The 19,044-nt window shown below is 38.7% G+C and overlaps 1 protein-coding gene across 1 annotated transcript in view; it reads right to left on the bottom strand.

Annotated features, from left to right (window-relative positions):
• LOC126169379 (potassium channel subfamily T member 2) overlaps nucleotides 1-19,044 on the bottom strand; it is a 1,084,296-nt gene that overhangs the window by 131,841 nt on the left and 933,411 nt on the right. The window contains exons 18-19 of the mRNA XM_049920640.1: nucleotides 14,934-14,990; nucleotides 8,813-8,918 (exon numbers count right to left, since the gene is read on the bottom strand). Coding sequence (XP_049776597.1) covers nucleotides 8,813-8,918; nucleotides 14,934-14,990 — 163 coding nt within the window. The remainder of the gene's footprint in view (nucleotides 1-8,812; nucleotides 8,919-14,933; nucleotides 14,991-19,044) is intronic.

Here is a 19,044-nt window from a genome sequence, read left to right as displayed (position 1 = left end):
GAGGTTTAAATTGGGGCAGCTCTCCTGGGAATTTCCTTTGTAAAGGAATGTTTGAAAATGGAATTAATCATTTTAGCTTTTGCTTTGCTATTCTCAGTTTCAGTTACTGTCTCATGTGCTAGTGACAGGGCACTTACTTTGGTGCCATTAACAGCCTTTGCATATGACCAGAATTTCTTTGGATTTTGTGAAATAGCAAAAACATTCTACTGTGGTAGTCATCAAAGGTATCAAGCATTGCTCTCCTGACAGCCAAATGCACTTCAGTCAGTATCTCTCTATCTATAGCCATACACTTTGTTTTACGCCTATTATGCAGTAGTTTCTGTTTCTTTAGAAGTTACTTTACAGTGACTGAATATCACGGAGGTTCCCTCACATTATGAACTGTTCTACTGGGAACTTATGTATCCAGTGCAGAGTCAACTGTTCTTGTAAACTTGAGCCATAGTTCCTCTGCATGCTCCTGTCCTGTGCTGAAAGTTTCAAGTTCCTCACTGCGCTATGACACTATCGATTTTTTATCTAGTTTATTGAACATATAAATCTTTCTCTTTGTTTTAGCTGTCCTTTTTACTTTGGTAAGCATTGCTGTGGATGTCTTAAAGAGGTTAGATGTATTTGTTGTCATTACATCCAGTATATTTCCATCAAGAGTGGTATTATCAGTTATAGATAGATGTCAGAGGTGTTTAGCAATGTTTCACAGGATGTCTTTCAACCAGAATGCAGATTGGTAGTGCAAACTAAACCTCATTTACAGTTGTTACATGTAAATTTTGCCATATGCACTGTGACTGAGTGAGAGCTCACACATCAGTGAGATGTGTGTGAATTCTCCTCTCTACGCAATACCTTAATGGGACTTACCACATTGTTCAAAAACTATTGTGATTTTTACACTAGTATGAGGAGTGTCCCCATTGGTGTTTTTCAGGAAGTTCAAATTATTACTTGTACTGCAGCAATTATAACAGTATCTTTTTTTTTATTTTGATCTGTCAAGAACTCGAATCACAGAACACTGACTACCACGCATGGCTTAAAACTGACAGTTACCTGGAACTTATTATCAAATGATATCTTCTTGGTCTTCCTAATGTCTTTGATTTGGCATTCAAATTTAATCTACTAAACTGCAGCTCATACTGTTGGGTTATAGAAGACTTTTGTCTACGAATAAAGCTATAGAGATAACAATTAACAACACCTATGCTAGGAAACTTGGCCCATCTTTTAAATCTGTTGCCTATCTTGACATGTTTGTTCTTTGTTCAAATATATGACTTGTTACTGTTAGTTGTTGCTGTAAGCTATAGCTCACAATTGGTGCAATTGATTTTACTCTTATATGAAATCAATATGAAATTTTAATACCAAATATTACATTTTACAGTCATGCAGCAGTTTTCATAATTACAGCCTGTTCTAGCTTTTCTAGCTTTCTAGATTTATCTTTCCTGCATCTTTCTATTTGGAAACCTTTCAGCAGCCCCACACATCTGTATTTTTAACAACATTTAATTTGTTTAAAATCAAATAATGGAAAATCCAGGGTGGAAAGTAACAATATTATGAAAAGGAAAGTTGCTACTCACCACATAGCGGAGATGCTGAATCGCAGATAAGCACAACAGAAAGACTCTCGCAATTAAAGCTTTGTTAGTTGCCTGAGACTGCAGTTGTGTGTGTGTGTGTGATCTATTGTTGATGAAGGCCTTAATGGCCAAAAGCTTTAATTACAAGAGTATTTTTGTTATGCCTATCTGCGACTCCAGCATCTTCGCTACATGGTGTGTAGCAACTTTCCTTTTCATAATATTGTTTAATTTGTCTAAGTAATTCATCCAAGAAACATGACATTTATGGCATTTTGAAATGTTGGTGAATTCAATGAGGTTAGGCTAGGTTTAGCACAAAACTATAAAACATCCATGGCAGTTTCTGTATGAGACCTCAATAATTCTTGAGCAACTGAATAAACTGTCATGCTATTGGCACTGAAAATAAAATGTGCTGAAACCTGAAAAATATTCAGAAATATTGTAGCAACAAGAAAGAGTACTAAAGGAAAAATGTCCTCCCTAGATTATTGTTGCTCTCCATGATACTCTATCCTGTGCAAGCCTCTTCATCTCTGAATAACTACTGCAACCTACATCTTTCTGAATCTGCTTAGTGTATCCATCATTTGGTCTCCCTCTATGATTTTACCCCCCCCCCCCTCCTCCCCCACACTTCCCTCCAATACTAAATTGGTGATCACCTGATGTCTCAGAATGTGTCCTATCAACTGATCCCTTCCTTGGGTTAAGTTGAGACGCAAATTTCTTGTCTCCCCAGTTCCTTATTATTTATGTGATTGACCCATCTAATCTTCAGCATTCTTCTGTAGCACCACATTTGGAAAGCTTCTATTCTCTTTTCATCTAAACTGTTTATGGTCCATGTTTCACTTCCATACATGGCTACACTCCAGACAAACAACCATCTATATTCGATATTAACAAATGTCTATTCTTCACAAATGCTTTTCTTGCAATGCCAGCCTACATTTTATTTCCTCTCTACTTTGACAATCATTGGTTATTTTGCTGCCCAAATTGCAAAACTCAGCTACTACTTTAAGTGTTTCATTTCCTAATCTAATTTCCTTAGCATCAGCTGATTTAATTCGACTACATTCCATACCCTTGTTTTGTTATTATTGGTATTTATCTTCTGGCCTCGTTTCAAGACACTGTCTATTCCGTTCAACTACTCTACCAAGTCCTTTGCTGTCTCTGACAGAATTACAATGTCATTGGCAACCCTGAAGGTTTCTATTTCTTCTCCGTGGATTTTAATTCTCACCACAAGTTTTTCTTTGGTTTTCTTTATTGCTTGCTCAGTATACATTTTGAATAACACTGGGGATACACTACAACACTGTCTCACTCGCTTTTCAACCACTGCCTCCCTTTCAGTCCCTTGACTCTTGTAACTGCTGTCTGGTTTCTGTACAAGTTGTAAATTGCCCTTTTGCGCCCTGTATTTTACCCATGCTACACTCAGAATTTCAAAGAGAGTATTTCAGTCAACACTGTCAAATGATTTCTCTAAACTGACAAATGCTATAAATGGAAGTTTGCCTTCTCTTAATCTACCTTGTAAGATAAGTCATAGGGTCAGTATTGCTTTGTGTTTTCTACAGTTCTCTGGAACCCAAACTGGTCTTCACTGAGGTCTGCTTCTAACAGTTTTTCCATTCTTCTGTACAGAATTCATGCAAGTATTTTGCAATCATTACTGATTAAACTGATAGTTCAGTAATTTTGGCACTGGAATTATTACATTCATCTTGAAGCCTGAGGTATTTAGTCTGTCTCATATACCTTGCACAACAAATGGAAGAGTTGTGTCACGGCTGGCTCCCAGCAGCTCTAGTGGCTATCAGCAGCTCTCATGGAATGTTGTCTATTCCCAGGGCCTTGTTTTGACTTAAGTCTTTCAGTGCTTTCTCAAATTCTTCACGAAGTATTATATCTCCCTTCTCATCTTAATCTACATCCTCTTCCATTTCTGCAATATTGCCCTCAAGTACATCTCCCTTGTATAGACTCTCTGCATACACCTTCCACCTTTCAGCTTTTCTTTCTTTGCTTATGGCTGGTTTACCATCTCAGCTCTTGATATTTATATAGCTGCTTTTTTTTCCCCTAAATCCTCTAACTGCCTTCACTATTTCATCTCTTAAAGCTACCCATTCGTCTTCTACTGTATTCCTTTCCCCTGTTCTAGTCATCCATTGTATAATGCTCCCTCTGAAGCTCACAACCACCTCTGGTTCTTTGAACTTATCCAGGTCCCCATCCCCATACTTTCCTACCTTTTTGTAATTTCTTAATTTTTAATCTACAGTTCATAAGCAATAAATTGTGGTCAGAGTACAAATCTGCCTCTGGAAATGCCTTACAATTTAAAATCTGGTTCCTAAATCTCTGTCTAATCATTATATAATCAATCTGAAACCTTCTGGTGTCTCCAGGTCTCTTCCACATATAGAACCTTATTTTATGATTCTTAAAACAAGTGTTAGTGATGATTAAATTATGCTCTGTGGAAAATTTCTATCAGGCAGCTTCCTTTTTCATTTCTTTCCCTCAGTCCACAATCAGCTACTATTTTTTCTTCTCTTCCTTTTCTGACTATTGAATTCCAGTCCCCCATCACGATTAAATTTTCACCCCCTTCAGCTATCTGAATAGTTTCTTTTACCTCATCATACCTTTCTTCGATCTCTTCATAATCTATGGAGCTACTTGGCATGTACCAGGTGTACAAGTATGAAACTGGAATTTTGTTGCAATAATTACATGTCTGTTGTTTGAAACCGATAAACAATATTTTATTCAAAATAATCTCCATTGCTATTTATACATTTCTCCCACCCCTGCAGCAGGCTATGAATGCCATGCCAAAAAAACTGTTTTTCTTTTGAGGCAAAACAGTCAGTGAGCCATTTTCATACACATTGAAGTGTTGTTTAGCAAGAGCATGCCCCAGTAATGCAAATAGATGACAATCGGGTGGTGCCAAGTCTGGAGAATAAGCTGCGTGGCCTAATATTTCCCAACTGAATGCCTCGATCATTTCCCTGACCAATTTTGCTGTGTATGACGGGTCATTAGCATGGAGTAATATGACTTTGTGTTGCCTTTTTCCATATTCTGGTCATTTTTCATGTAATGTTCAATTTAAATCAATCATTTGCTGTCAGTAGCTATCAATGTTAATAGTTTCACCAGGTTTTAGCAGCTCGTAATAGATGACACACTTCTGATTCCACCAAACACAGAGTTCGGCCTGAGCCACCAAGGTGTGCGCATCGCTGCCGCTGTGCCCTACACTTTCTTGGCTGAGGAGAGCTCCAGAAGAAGTTCTGTGCTGTGGGTGCCACGAAAAGCAAACTGCCATGTGTTGTTTTCACAATGCCGACAAACTGTCGTGTTCTGCGCCCCACAGCATGGGAAAGAAGAATGCGCAGAAGAAACCTGCTGCCACGAGGGGGCCTTCGGTTGTGCGACTCACTGAGTCTGCCGACCAAGCAAGGAAGACCCGAGAAGATGAGTCGAAGCCTGTTCCCCCTTCAACCTTTAAGTGCAAAGGCGAGTGGATGGCACTGTTCGACTTAATGACGAATTGCACCAAGAACAAGGTGGTCTATGAGTCTGTCGACACAGATTCACTGATCTGCGTTCTGGCAGCAAACCTGGCCGACTAAGGGCTATCAGAATCACTGTGGCCACCCACACAGTCGACAAGCTGCTGGCGAGTTAGAAGGTGCCTTCAAATGGAAGGAAGAAGATGACCAAGGCACTCCTAAAGGGGTTGCCTTGGTGCTGCGAGCCGGGTTCGGTAATGCAACCACAAGGTTGCACAACCGGACGAACAAGAAGAGGCCGCCGCTCTATGCTGTGACTGTGCAAACGGCTGATGGCGAGGGCAATATATCCAGCTTGCGGAGGCTGCTGGGCTTTCCGGTTATGACGGAGGCTCTCCCGACCACCACGGACCCCCAGCCCCAATGCTTCAAGTGCCAGGGTGAGAGCCATGTTGTAAAGTACTGCCGAAATGTGGCACAGTGCGTCAAGCGCTCCAGTGAGCACAACAACCACGTCTGCGACTGTGGCAGAGAAGCTCTACTGACTTGTGCCTGGTGTGGCGATGCAGCTGTGGCCACAGTGATGCAGCGGAAGATACAACGACATAGGTGATGACAAGGGGTGTAGACCAGCCTGGCTAAGCTGAGGGACAGTGCAGAGGCAGCTCCCCCCACCAAGAGTGGGGACGACTGCCCGGAGGCGGATGATCAGGACGCAGCCCACACCCCTGAGAAGAGCAATGGCGTCAACATCAGCACCACCGTGGGGGAAGCCAGAGCAGCCCTCAAAGCCATCATGGCAACAGAGAAGGCTGCCTTCGCAGCCGCCATGGCTGCAGAGAAGGAAGAGGCCTTGAGGCAGCTGTGTGCAGTCCTTGCCCAAGGCCTCCGAGCAGCAGAAGGGGCTTTAACTCCCGCGAGCGCTCCTGCAAACTCTCAGAATAGCGTTCGGATGCCTGCCCCTCATGCTGCCCCAGTAGCGCCGCAGGGGAAGGATGCCAAGAAGACAACCGCCGTCCCAACGGTACCGGAACCGATGCCAAGCACCATGGGGACAGCCCCCACAAGGGATTGAGAAGTCAAAATGGCAGCTTACGTCACGCATGTGCAACATAATGGCCTGCAGCTCTCCGATGATACTGCAGCGCCATACGCCGAGCAAGCAGAGCTGCTCGAGGAGTAGCTACAGCAGAACTGCACCACACAGTAGCAAGGAACGCTGACCAACAGCGAGCTGTTGCCATTAAGCACCAGCCTGATGAAGCTCTGCCAAGTCACTGATAACACGGCACAGCAGAGGGCGTATGGCAACGCACTGCATTGCTGCACCGGACTCCTTTTATTATAACGACCATGGCACTGACACAGTATCTTCTTGCACAGTATCCACTATTAACATAACCTACCCTTACATGAACTGTCACAGTCAGCAAGACATCCGCTACTGCTCTTACTACCCGACCTAACTATCGCAGACGTTTTTTCCCTTGGAGCTTGCCTTGGCACTTTTTTCCCTCTGCCCTTCAAACCGCTACCCTTTGTGTGACTTTCAACCCAATATATCTTCAGATGGGTGTGTATTAATGGTTAACCTTAACCAGATGTACGCAAACATCGCAATACTCACATCCTGCGATACCTCACTTTAGTAAAAACTAACCCTTATGCAGAGATGGCAGAAGACCTTTTGAGTTGGCCATCATGTCGGTGTGGGCGTGGAGGGGCTCTACCCTTAAAAACAACCAAACACAGAGCATTGTCTTCTTTTCAAAGCAATTAGGTCTTGCAGTGGATGTTGATGGTTTTCCTGGATTCACCCATGATTTATAACACTTGGGATTCTCAAAATATACCCATTTTTTATGACCTGTACTATTCAATGGAGAAACGAATTTTTTTTGTATCTGGAGAGCAGCATTTCACAAGCGGTCTTCCAATTTGCTTGCTGTCTTTCATTCAGTTCATGCAGAACTCATTTTCCCACTTTTTGCATCTTTCCCATAGCTTTCTGGATCACATTCAATTGTTCTGTGAGTTCCTGTTGAGTTTGAATATCATATTCACCCAAAAAGGCATGCATTTTGTTGTCTTCAATCGTTTTTGCTGGTTTCCCACACTTGTCATTCCTCACGTCAAAATCACCATTTTTGAATTTTTTGAACCACTTGAAAAACAGTGTTTTCATAAGAGCATGTTCGCCAAAAGCTTCGACGTGCATTTGATGCAATTCTGCAGCAGTTTTCTTCAAATGATAACAGAAAACCAATGCTGTCTGCAAATTGTAGTCTGTAGGCACAAAACTCGAAGTGTTTATGGGTTTGAAAGATATACAAATGTATGGAACTTGGGTTACTCTACGTTATCATTCATCATCAGCCACTACAGGAAGCAGATGGGACTGCAGATGTGGCCTCACGGGCCCTACTATAACGGCTAGCAACATTTATAGGGAAATTCCAGTTTCATACTTCTATACCTGGTAAACTTGTACTACTGTGGTAGGCATGGGCTTTGTGTGTATCTTTGCTACATCAATGCATTCAAATGATGCTGTTCATAGTAGCTTACCTGCATTCTGAATTTCCTAATTCATTATTAAACCCATTCCTGCATTATCCCTACTTGACTTTGTAGTTATAACCCTGTATTCACCTGACCAGAAATCCTGTTCCTCCTGCTACCAAACTTCAGTAATTCTCACTATATTTAACTTCAACCTATCCAACCCCTTTTTAAATTTTCTAACCTACTCACCAGATTAAGGGATCTAATATGCCAGGCTCTGATCCACAGAATGCCAATTTTGTTTTTCCTGATGATGAAATCCTCCTGAGTACTCCCCGCCTGCAGATCCAAGTGGGAGATTATTTTACCTCTGGAATATTTTACCCAAGAGAATGCCATCATCATTTAATCACACAGCAGGGATGCATGTCCTCAGGGACAATTATGGCTGTAGTTTTCCCTTGCTTTGGCCATTTCGGTCGATGTTACAAGGCCAAATCAGTCAATCATCCAGACTGTTGCCCCTGTAACTACTGAAGAGGCTGCTGCTCCTCTTCAGGAACCATACATTTGTCTGGCCTCTCAACAGACACCCCTCCATTGTGGTTGTACCTGCAGTATGGCTATCACTATTGTTGAGGCATGCAAGCCACCCCAATGATGGCAAGATCCATGGTTCATGGTATATGAAGTGAAATGAAGGTATACAAAATGAAATGATTGAATGGCATTATCGCCCAGGTAACCCTATGTAAGTCTGTTTGGGTGCCTGGTAAAAGTTGTATATAACAGCTCACAACAGAAGAAGCACAATAATACAAATGAAAGAGATTGGTACCAAAATATCCACTGACTGGGCTGGGAACACATATGAAGTTATTAGTTGAAAAGGAATAACTTTTCTTGGAACTGAGTAGAAATAATGTTCATTAATGAAGAAGCAGCATATTAACAACACAAACATCTGTTTAACACAATGTATTCATAACAGTAAAAAACAAAATTAGCTCTCTTTTGGTATATTCTTTTCAGCCATCTTTCTCTATGGGCAGTAATTGAAATGACATAACACTCCATCAAGTAGTCTCATGAAATTAATAATTATATTTAAAATATTTTCTTCATTTATATTTCTTGGATTGATTTACAGTAATAATATTTTACCTTAGCAAGCTGGAGACAACAGAGAGGCTTCTTTTCCTTCAGGAGGTAGCACAGTGTTGGACTTACTCCTATGTAAGGAGACACAGGTGGAAAGCCTTTCACAATGCTGCAATGAAATGACATGAATATTTTAAGTGTGAGGCACAAAACCACATGAATGATTTTAAGCAGATGTTACTACTTAATTTGAATTTACCATTTGAGGTATGAGAGCTAACTCAATCTCAATAGTGGCAATGCAAACAAAAAATGGGTAAACAACAGTCCCATCAAACTTTTCTACAATGCTTACCAACATATAAAAATAAGGAATACGCCTAACTTGAATGGACCTCTTAAACTTGATATAAGAAAGCACAAGGTAACTGGGGCCAGGGTGTCTTCCCACAATGAATACATGGATATTCAATCCTTATACTGTAGACAGAACTGAATTGTTTTGTCTTTGTAAAACAACCCACTGAAACTCATTCACAAGCATTTGTCAGACATAGCTAGGCTGTAATGTTTGCAACTGTTCTCCACTGTAACAATGTGGAGAAGTCGGAGATTTGATTGATTCTCACAACTCAGTAGGTATATATTTTTTATTGACTGTTTATCTCATACAAGATGTTAAAAGAAAGTGTTCCATAGTTTTAAAGGTGGTAGTGTGGACCAAAACAAGATAAAAATGTCCAGTAAACATAGGCTCTAAAATGCATATCTTAAGAGGTATGAGCACTTCCTCATCTTGAGCACTGTATGAGACATCTCTTCTACTGTAAGCTCTTTGCTATTACAAATGTTCTGCAGAATGCAGCAAACAAATGAAGACAAAGACACTTTCTTTTGTTATTATCCATAGATACAGCTTGCAGTAAACATCTATCAGTGTTGCTGCTGTAAAAACAATTCAGAATTCTGGGTAAATGCAGTGCATAAGTTAGTTCTAATGGAACCAGTTTGTGTTATGATAGGTTTATGCCCAATGTATCAGTTGGGGAGGTTCAGTACACTGGCCAGCTCATTCCCCTGGTCTTAATCCACTGGTTCTTCAGTTGTGGGGCTACTTGAAATCTTTGGTATATGCAATCTATACTAACATTGTAGGAAAGTTCTTTTAAAGCATTTATAAGCCCCATTAATGATGTACAAATATTAGGGTCACACATCAATGTCTATAAGTGTATTGTTTACCAACAAATCTTTGATATATGCAATCTATACTAACATTGTAGGAAAGTTCTTTTAAAGCATTTATAAGCCCCATTAATGATGTACAAACATTAGGGTCACACATCAATGTCTATAAGTGTATTGTTTACCAACATGGAGTTTATCAGAGAATATGAGATTCCCTAAGAGTTCTTATCTGTTTACTGCATTCTGTAGGTTGTTCATAATAGCAAAGAGCTAGCAGTGCTAGAGATACGTTCAACATTAGCGAAGATGAACAAATGCTCATAGCTCTTAAGGTATGCATTTAGAGCTCATGTTTTCTGGACATTTTATTATTATTTTGGTCCATGCTACTACCTCTCAATACATGGAATTTTTTTTAACATCCTGTTTACTAGACAACAGAGATTGCAAATAAGTGGTTGTTTCTGATTCTTGAGTTACAGTTTTCCTTCTAGCATTGGTGGCACCATTGCCCCCAACAGACTTATGAAATGGGCAACAGGGCCCAATGCTTGGGGTAACTGGGCCATAAGAGTCCAGTTACCCCACTGTTTCAAGTTAAAAAATGATTTCTATGGCACTGCTGCACTTAATAAACATGGGCTAAAATAAATTTAAAGGTGATCTTCATAATGAAACAGACTGTTAATCAGCGTAGTCATTGTGCAGACATCCAGGAGAAGAATACAAAAAGAGGCTGCATTTACTTACATTCCGAAGACCTGACACAAGTGCTACATGGTATGAGAAACATAAATAACAATCATGGTGCACCAAATCTCTACAACAAGGTAGTGGTGGTGGTGGTGGTGGTGGTGGTATTGTCACCTTACCTACCGTCAAACGATGGAGATATCTGGCAAATGCAAAGATAAACCATGGGAGAAAAAGGATTTGGTCAGTCCTTGGATGATGTGCTGGATATTGTAGAGTGCTACAAAAAACAAAATGTGCTGCATATTGTGGAGTATTACACCAAACAAAACAAACTACAATTGCTCACAGAGGCCAGCATTATTAATTTATAATAGACATGCAACCTACATTTCAAGTAAATTGATCCAGATAGCTCAAGAATGTTACTATCATGAAGCTGCCACCTCACACCACCCGTGTTTTACAGCTTCATGTTTTATTGCTGCAAAAAATTGGCCTTGATGGTTTATTACAACAAAAACTGGCCTATAATACAACTCCTCTGACATTGGCAATAATGTAGCTATGGAACTAAACGTGGTTTTGCTGCATAACTTTAATGTTTGTCAGTAAGTGCAGATACCCCAAGCAAGAATAACACTGCTTGCATGTAGTATAGAGAGGCAGAGTTCAGTTACCCTAAATCTTGAGGCAACTGGGAACAGCTGGTGAGAATTTTTTCATTTGAATTTCTTTTTAACTAAGACATTCGGAGACCTTTTCAAACAGAACAGTTCAAAGAGAAAGTTTTATTTTCCAATAAAACACTACTTTAAACATTATCTTAAATAAAACAAAACTACAAGCTTTGCAATAAAACGGGAGACGCTCATGTTGTAAACTGTGGTCCATTTACCTCATGCTTCCATATTACTGCAAGCAAAACTCAATTTTAAATTAATAACAATGATTTGGCTGATATGGACAGTGTTTGTTCTGAAGCTGACACAGAGTTGAGCTGATCAGCTAACCACAGTAAAGGACGATTTTCTACTGCACTCAACGTTAAATGTGCTATAGAACAGTTATTCACAGAAAGAAATGTATAGGAACAAGTGAAGCATTATGTAGTAGCTACACTAGATCCAAGCAAATAGTCTGAATGTGTGAGAGATGTGAAAAATGTTCCTCAATCAGAACTAAACATTTGAAATATATTGAGAACTAATTATGAAGACTAAAACATTCAACTATTTGCTTCTGAAGTAGGGGATTATTGTGTATAAATATAACAAAACTGCAAGTGAATATTTACCGCTGAAGGTACTACCTGGCAGGGGGAATTTCTAGTTCACCATGCCATTGGAAATGAAAAACACCACAATAAAAAGGAACCTCTTGACTATTAGTTGAAATTGCAATGCTTATCTCCTATTTCTTTACACCCATGGCTCCGCAAGCAGCTTTCATTGAAATAACTGAATTTGCTTTGATGTTATAATTATACATCCACATTGCAACACGTATTGTAATATATTTAAGTAAGTATAGGGTGACAGTAGTGTCAAACAACAATTCATCAGCAACCCCTTTGTTACGTTGTTTCCACTATAAATTCAGCTATTTGTGAATAAAACTAGCTGCTAACCACTTAAGCCTAACCTGTAAATCAAAATTGCTTTGCTCGATGTGTATGAGATACTGATTATATTAACAGAATCAGTAACAACTGTTTGGATAACAGTAAGTGCAATGTTCTCAATTTTATTAACATTTTCATTGGTGGGTAGTGTGCTGTGCTATACTTATCTTAGTCACATTTTTGTGAAAGATCTATACACAAAACCTATTCCTTATGCCCACTTATTATCTTCCATTCCAGTCCTGCCACTGGCATAGGTTATCTCACTATATGCACTGTCATTCATGAAAGCAGCAGTGCTGCATTCCAACTTTACTGCAACCACTTTACAGCTTTTTATATGGAAAGGACTACACACCAAATGTCTACCAATATGAAGGTGTGGAAATGGTAGTATATTCCATCAACTAATCTGCTCCAAATAAATATTACATAGGAATGGACAGAGCAGAATTGTCCAGGGCATACATCACATGTAACAACTTACTACATATCCCATAAAAAAACATTTCTTCCATTAAAAGAAAGAATCTCGTTGACAAGTTATAGTGGTCACTTTGATGCTGACAATAATATTTCGTCTCTAATTTTAGATAAGCAAATGTTTGATGCTGTATAGGGAGTGAATTGTAACTTGAAAATCCAACAAGTTCTGAAGTCAACACTGGCATAAAATAGCTAAGCCTCAAATACTAAAAACTATTAATATGCTCCAGATATCATGTGTCCGACATTGGTTTCTTCCAATGTCTACAGTAACTGATCTCTTCGTTTTCAATGTAATTAGTTGACTCAAGAAGCAAATTACTAAAAACTGTTCCCAGAATGTTACTGTTCAGTGGATAGTGTCCACCAAATCACTCTGTCATTAATTATCCCCAGTCTGTAAACTTCTAATACTGTTAGTGACCAGTGCATTCATTGAGGGGCCTACTTATTACAGTGGGTACACATGTGTTATCATTTTAAAAAAACGGCTCTGAGCACTATAGAACTTAACATCTGAGGTCATCAGTTCCCTAGAGCTTAGAACTACTTAAACCTAACTAACCTAAGGACATCACACGCATCCATGTCTGAGGCAAGATTTGAACCTGCAACCGTAGCGGTCATGCGCTTCCAGACTGAAGTGCCTAGAACCGCTCGGCCACACTGGCCGGCTGTTATCGTTTTACCTCTTTGCCAACTGATACAAGGTTTAGAATGCAATCTGCACCACTGGTTCATTTCAGCGGATTCCGATAATTGGATATTCCATGCATGTAATCTTTAGTCCCTGGCGAGCATCTTTTGCACACATGAACTCATCTGGAGCCCTTTTTTATCTACTGCCAACTCTTCATAGACAAATATTGTGTGCCGCTAGGCTGCTATGTGTTATCAAGCTGGCTAACCCATTTGTTGTCTTCTGGTTTTAACCTAAACTAATTACAAACTTCCAGTTTGCTGGAAGTTGTTACATTCTTTACACTAAAAATTCAGGTATTTGTGAATAAAACTGGCTGCTAGCCACCTCGGCCTAGCATGTGAATCAACATGGCAAGCTAATTAATGCCTGATATCACACAAACTTATTTTAGCATTGCTAACAAAACTTGGGGAAGTGTGCCCTGGAGTGTGTGTTACTAGGCATCGTGCAGGAAGTGCCTGCTACGAAGAACATCTGCTACAGCGTGCCTTTCTGAGGAAAACTCAATGCTTTACAAAGAGGTGAGTGTGAGATATACTATTTTTTGGTGCTACACACAGTCTGTGGTTCTCTGTATGCCAGTTGATGTGTCATCTGCTCAGTGCTAGCTTGTCTGTCACAGCAGATGGATGGTGCATGTAAAAATGGATTTGCGCATTGCCCAAAGGCTTCTGCTAACCAGTGGTCCAGAGCAATTTTGATCACACTATTGTGAACATGATGGTCAGCACAATGGGCACAACTTTAAAAACTTGTCTACAGCCTACGGTTCCCTGCATAACACAGTATTACTAACTCTGAATTGAGCAGGTCCCTGTTCTCCTCATTCTCCACCAGTGCCTGTCTTTTTCTAGTTCCTTATTTGTACCCTTGTTTCCTTCCTTTTCTTCTTCCCATGCCAGCTTCATACTTACTTCTGGTCCTCTAATCATAATTCCAATCTCAGCTTGCTCACTTCACTCATTGTCTTTGAAACTTCCCTTTCTCTCTAGGTCCCCCACTCTTCTTCACCCCTATCCAATTTCATTCATGGTATTATGGCATCACTACCCTCATAACATCTGTGGTAATTGCTCATGATCATGTACATCTATACTCATCCATCACTGTCCCTCCCTCTCCTTAAAATTAGAGAAGAGAGAAATCTCTACAGCTAGGATGTGTGTCTGGTGTTTAAATTCACCTATGCGCCACTTTCATCAGTGGTCAATTATCACTGTTTGTTATTAATGGTGAAAGAGAGTATTAGATTTGCTGCAAGTAAATAAATAAATTAACTTCATTATTTGATTCCATTCTCAATGATGCAGTGCCTAATCACAACAGGCCATTATCAAATAAAAGTAAATCACAAATTAAACAAAGATATTAGCAAAATTATTTATGTACATCAGTCATGGTAACGTTTTCTAGATATAGTAATAAGAAAAATTAAGTAATTTGTATTATCAGATTTTCATAACAAGTTGCAAATAATTCTCTACACTTACCGACAAGTTTCTCCAAGCCAAGAAGACTTAGTCATACAGCCATCTGTAGTCCCAGAACTGAGAAGACAGTAAATAAATTTGTGCACAAAACAAAGTCTGGGTACAGCAGAAAGAAAGTCATGCAAAAGTGCTCTTTAACAGTAGACGTAAAGTAACTAGAAAAATACATATTTCAAACAGACAGGTGAAGCACAACAGAAGTATAGTAGTATATGAAGAAGGTCATCAGAATGATAATTACAAAAAGGACAGAAGATGTATTTAAAATCTTTTTTTAAAGGAATGAAAACGACAATGTCCATACACATACAATATATCTCAAAGCATAATTCAGTGTGTGTGTGTGTGTGTGTGTGTGTGTGTGTGTGTGTGTACTGTAACGCATAATTCAGTGTGTGTGTGTGTGTGTGTGTGTGTGTGTGTGTACTGTAACAAAACACAAAAATTTGTATTGTAGACCTGCGGTGAAAGAAGATAGAGTTCCATGCATTGGAAGTACAAGTTAAGCTGTGCAAAAATTTTAGACATTCCATAAATTTAGTTTCTGAAACATTATATTTATGAAATACAGTTAAAATAGGACTGGAAGCTATTTGACAAATGCAAATGATGGTAATAAGGTGTTCAACCTATTATACTGCAAACTCAAAATTTTTAACTGTTCAAGCAGAAGGAAGGGGGAAAAAAAAAAAAAAAAATTTTGATGACGATATTTTATGCAAAAGTTTTTTTTCATTCATCATGCATTTGACAGAGTTACCCTCACACATTCAACTCACTCACAATATTTGTCATCAAATTTGGAACGGGTTTGGACTATTATATAGTTCTCCAATCAAAGGACAAAATTAATTTACTGTAAAAGCAAAAGTAAATTTCTTGATTACATCCAATTACTGCACTTAACTAAGAATTAATTATTGTTTGATCGCAGATAAATTAAGTATTATACAAAAAAGCTGACCACATGCCCCTCCATATTTGCATCCAGTGATGCCTAACAGCTAAGGATGACACAGCAGCCAGTCAGTACCATTGGGCCTTCAAGACCTGTTTGGACAGAGTTTGTGTTTACGGCAGAGGGTGTAGTGAAAAATATGCCTACAAAACACATGGTGGCTGGTCAGTACCATTGGGCCTTTTGATGTATATTAAGGCTGATTTAAGTCTTTAAAGTTAGTTTGAAGACCACAGTGCTTTACAAGGCATGGTATTATTGGAGGAAGTATACCATTGCCTTCATCCAATCTTTGAACTGATTTACCCAATCCATTAGGGAGGCATAATAGATATCACATGAACTTAGAACCATAGTGTAACTTGGCATTTTTCATTCTAAAATGTAAAGCGATATGAAAATTGGTACAATAAAAACAACAAATGAAAAATAATTGCACATGATTAAATGGATGCTGCCAGCTGCATGCTGCATTACAGTAAGTAACATATAGCAAAGGAAGGAAGATCAGGGTTTAATATCATGTTGTTCACAAAATCAGAAGAGAGCACAAACTTAGTTTGGACCAATGTGGGTAATGAAACTTTTGGTGTCCTTTCTCAAAGGAATGATCCTTGCATTTGCTTTAAGTAACTTAGAGCAACCACAGAAAAAAAGAAGTATAAATTGTTAGATGGAAAATTTGAATCCTCACTCCACCTGAATGCCAGTCCAATACCTTATCCACAGCACCACTTCATGTGATATGATAAAAGGGAATAAACAGTAGAGGGGTTAGTGAAAAATATGCCTGCAAAATACAACTTACAAATTCACCACTATCATGCTTGTGTCAAACTGTGGAATACAAGAACTGATGGAGATAAGTCAAATAAAGGAAGCATAAATAATAGGAAAAAGGAAAGGGATAGTGGAACTAGGTCAAGAGAGAAAAGGGTTGTGGAAATCCAAGTGTTAATTTAAACTACACTGAAATAATAGAGCAGTAGTGATGCAATGAGACCAGAGAAAAATAGAATGGGAAGGGATAAAGTACAATGTCAGCTGTCAATGTGAGTTAAGGTCAACAGAATGAATGCTTACAGTTCATCGTGATGAATAGACATTCCAAGTATTTGGGTGTTAAAGTAACTGGTATCCAGGCTATGTAGTAGATAAACATACTCTGAGTGAGTGAGAAAGCAGATATAGTAGAAAACAGGTTATCTTCCTACTGAAAAGGAACTGACAAAAAGAGAACACTGAAAGTCATAGTGATCTTCATTTCATCTTTGTCTGAATACTGGAGGAAGTGTTGTGCATTATTAATGCTCCAAGATAAAATGTCAATACATATAAGTGTTTTGACCCTGCCAGTATGTAAGTGAAAACTTAAAAGTGACCAGGAAATAAAAAGTAGAGTTTCCTTCTATTCACAAAAAGCTTTCTTATAAATGTTGCCATTGGTTGTTAGTCTTACAACATAACCTCAGAGAAATACATAATGTTTTACAGCTATATGACTTTGTGAAAATAGTCTAACTGGCTGCTTACAGATGCTGAAATTGGGAAGATTCTGAATGATCCCTACAACTCTGATTCAAAAGATTAACCTTATGCTGAAACAACTTACTTCATCCCAAATGACCAAGAGTCTCAGTTTTGCGTGTCTTCAGATTGAAGACAATGTAAACAAAAATCTAGATCTGAACTACTTTCATTTTGGGGAAAAACCAATCAGGAAAAAGTGTGAAACATGCAAGGCACATACCAAAGCTTCAGCTGAAAACATTATGCACCTTCCAGGATGGAAAGCTGTTCTTAAGGACACCAAACCTGTGAATATCTCACAAATCTGACATTTGTTTGTTTCTGGTACCATGATAAAATCTATAATTTCTTACGTGAATGATTTAATGAAACTGCTCAAATCATCATCAAATAAAAGTAAATGCATGTGGAAACTTATAAATATAAATACTTGCAGATGCGAACAGCCACCAAGTAGCATTAACCAAAAAGTAAATTGGAGATTGCCTTTCAATAAAAAACAAATGGCAGATGAATTCGACTACTACTTCAATAAAACTGTTGAAAGTCTCACAGATCACTTCAGTGAAATGATTGCATGTTGTTACTTGTCTCGAGACTCTGTCTGGGATTGGACAGATATCTGCACTGACAAGCTGTTCTTACCACTGACATCAGAAACAGACAGTAAAAATAATTCGAACAAAATTAATGAAAAAGTCATCCACAGGACCAGATACAATCCTGTGCCTCCTCACCCACATGTGCAAGCTTATTCATAAACTTCCTCAATCCTGAATGACACATTTCCAAATGAACTGAAAGCTGTAGTAAAAAAAAAAAAAAAAAAAAAAAAAAAAAAAAAAAAAAAAAAAAAAAAAAAAGATGGAAGAAAAGAAAAGAAAACTATGGAAGCTGCAGTACAGGAATCCCTAGATTTTACTCTCAGTCTTCCTCATAAGAATCTATGAGCCACAGACATTTTTATTCATTTCACAAAGGCATTTGACATGGTCAATGGTACCATGTTGCTGCAAAAGATTTATTCCTATGGAATAAGAGAAACAATCCATGGGAGATTTAAAATTTATCTCAAAGACCAAAAACAAATGAATACATAAATGAAACAAGGCCTTCAGGAACAGTCAGCTCTGCTCTTCATCCATACAAATTATAAAATATCGGGTTCCACAAAGCTCAGTCTTAGGCTCCTAATTGTTTTTGCTTTGCTGTAGATCTTCCCTTAAGCTTGTTCTCCAACAGAATCTTTCTTTTTGTTGATGTTGCCATAATTCTCATATCTGGCAAAAAGAACTATTTCACACTGTGGTGAATCAAAATACAGTCCAACTAAACTCATAGCTTAAAACAAATAAACTGCTCCTTAATGAAAAGACTAAAGTCTCCCCGACTTTCCACACTACTTAGGAAAAACTCCACTGGTTCCCACATTATACCATGTTGCATTCATCAATGACATCAAATTATTAGTGGTTTCCATCACTGACACACTCATGTGGAAGCACCACATATTGTTCAAGCTGGATAAGAAAACATGTAAACCACTACCAAATTGAGTAAAGTATGTTTCCAGATTAGATCAATAAGAAATGTAGTGGCTATCAGCACCATAACATCACAAGC

Source organism: Schistocerca cancellata, chromosome 1 (genome assembly GCF_023864275.1).
Source record: "Schistocerca cancellata isolate TAMUIC-IGC-003103 chromosome 1, iqSchCanc2.1, whole genome shotgun sequence".
Lineage (NCBI taxonomy): Eukaryota > Metazoa > Arthropoda > Insecta > Orthoptera > Acrididae > Schistocerca > Schistocerca cancellata.
The sequence above is the reverse complement of the archived record's forward strand: the minus strand, read 5'-3'. Positions and strand labels throughout refer to the sequence as shown.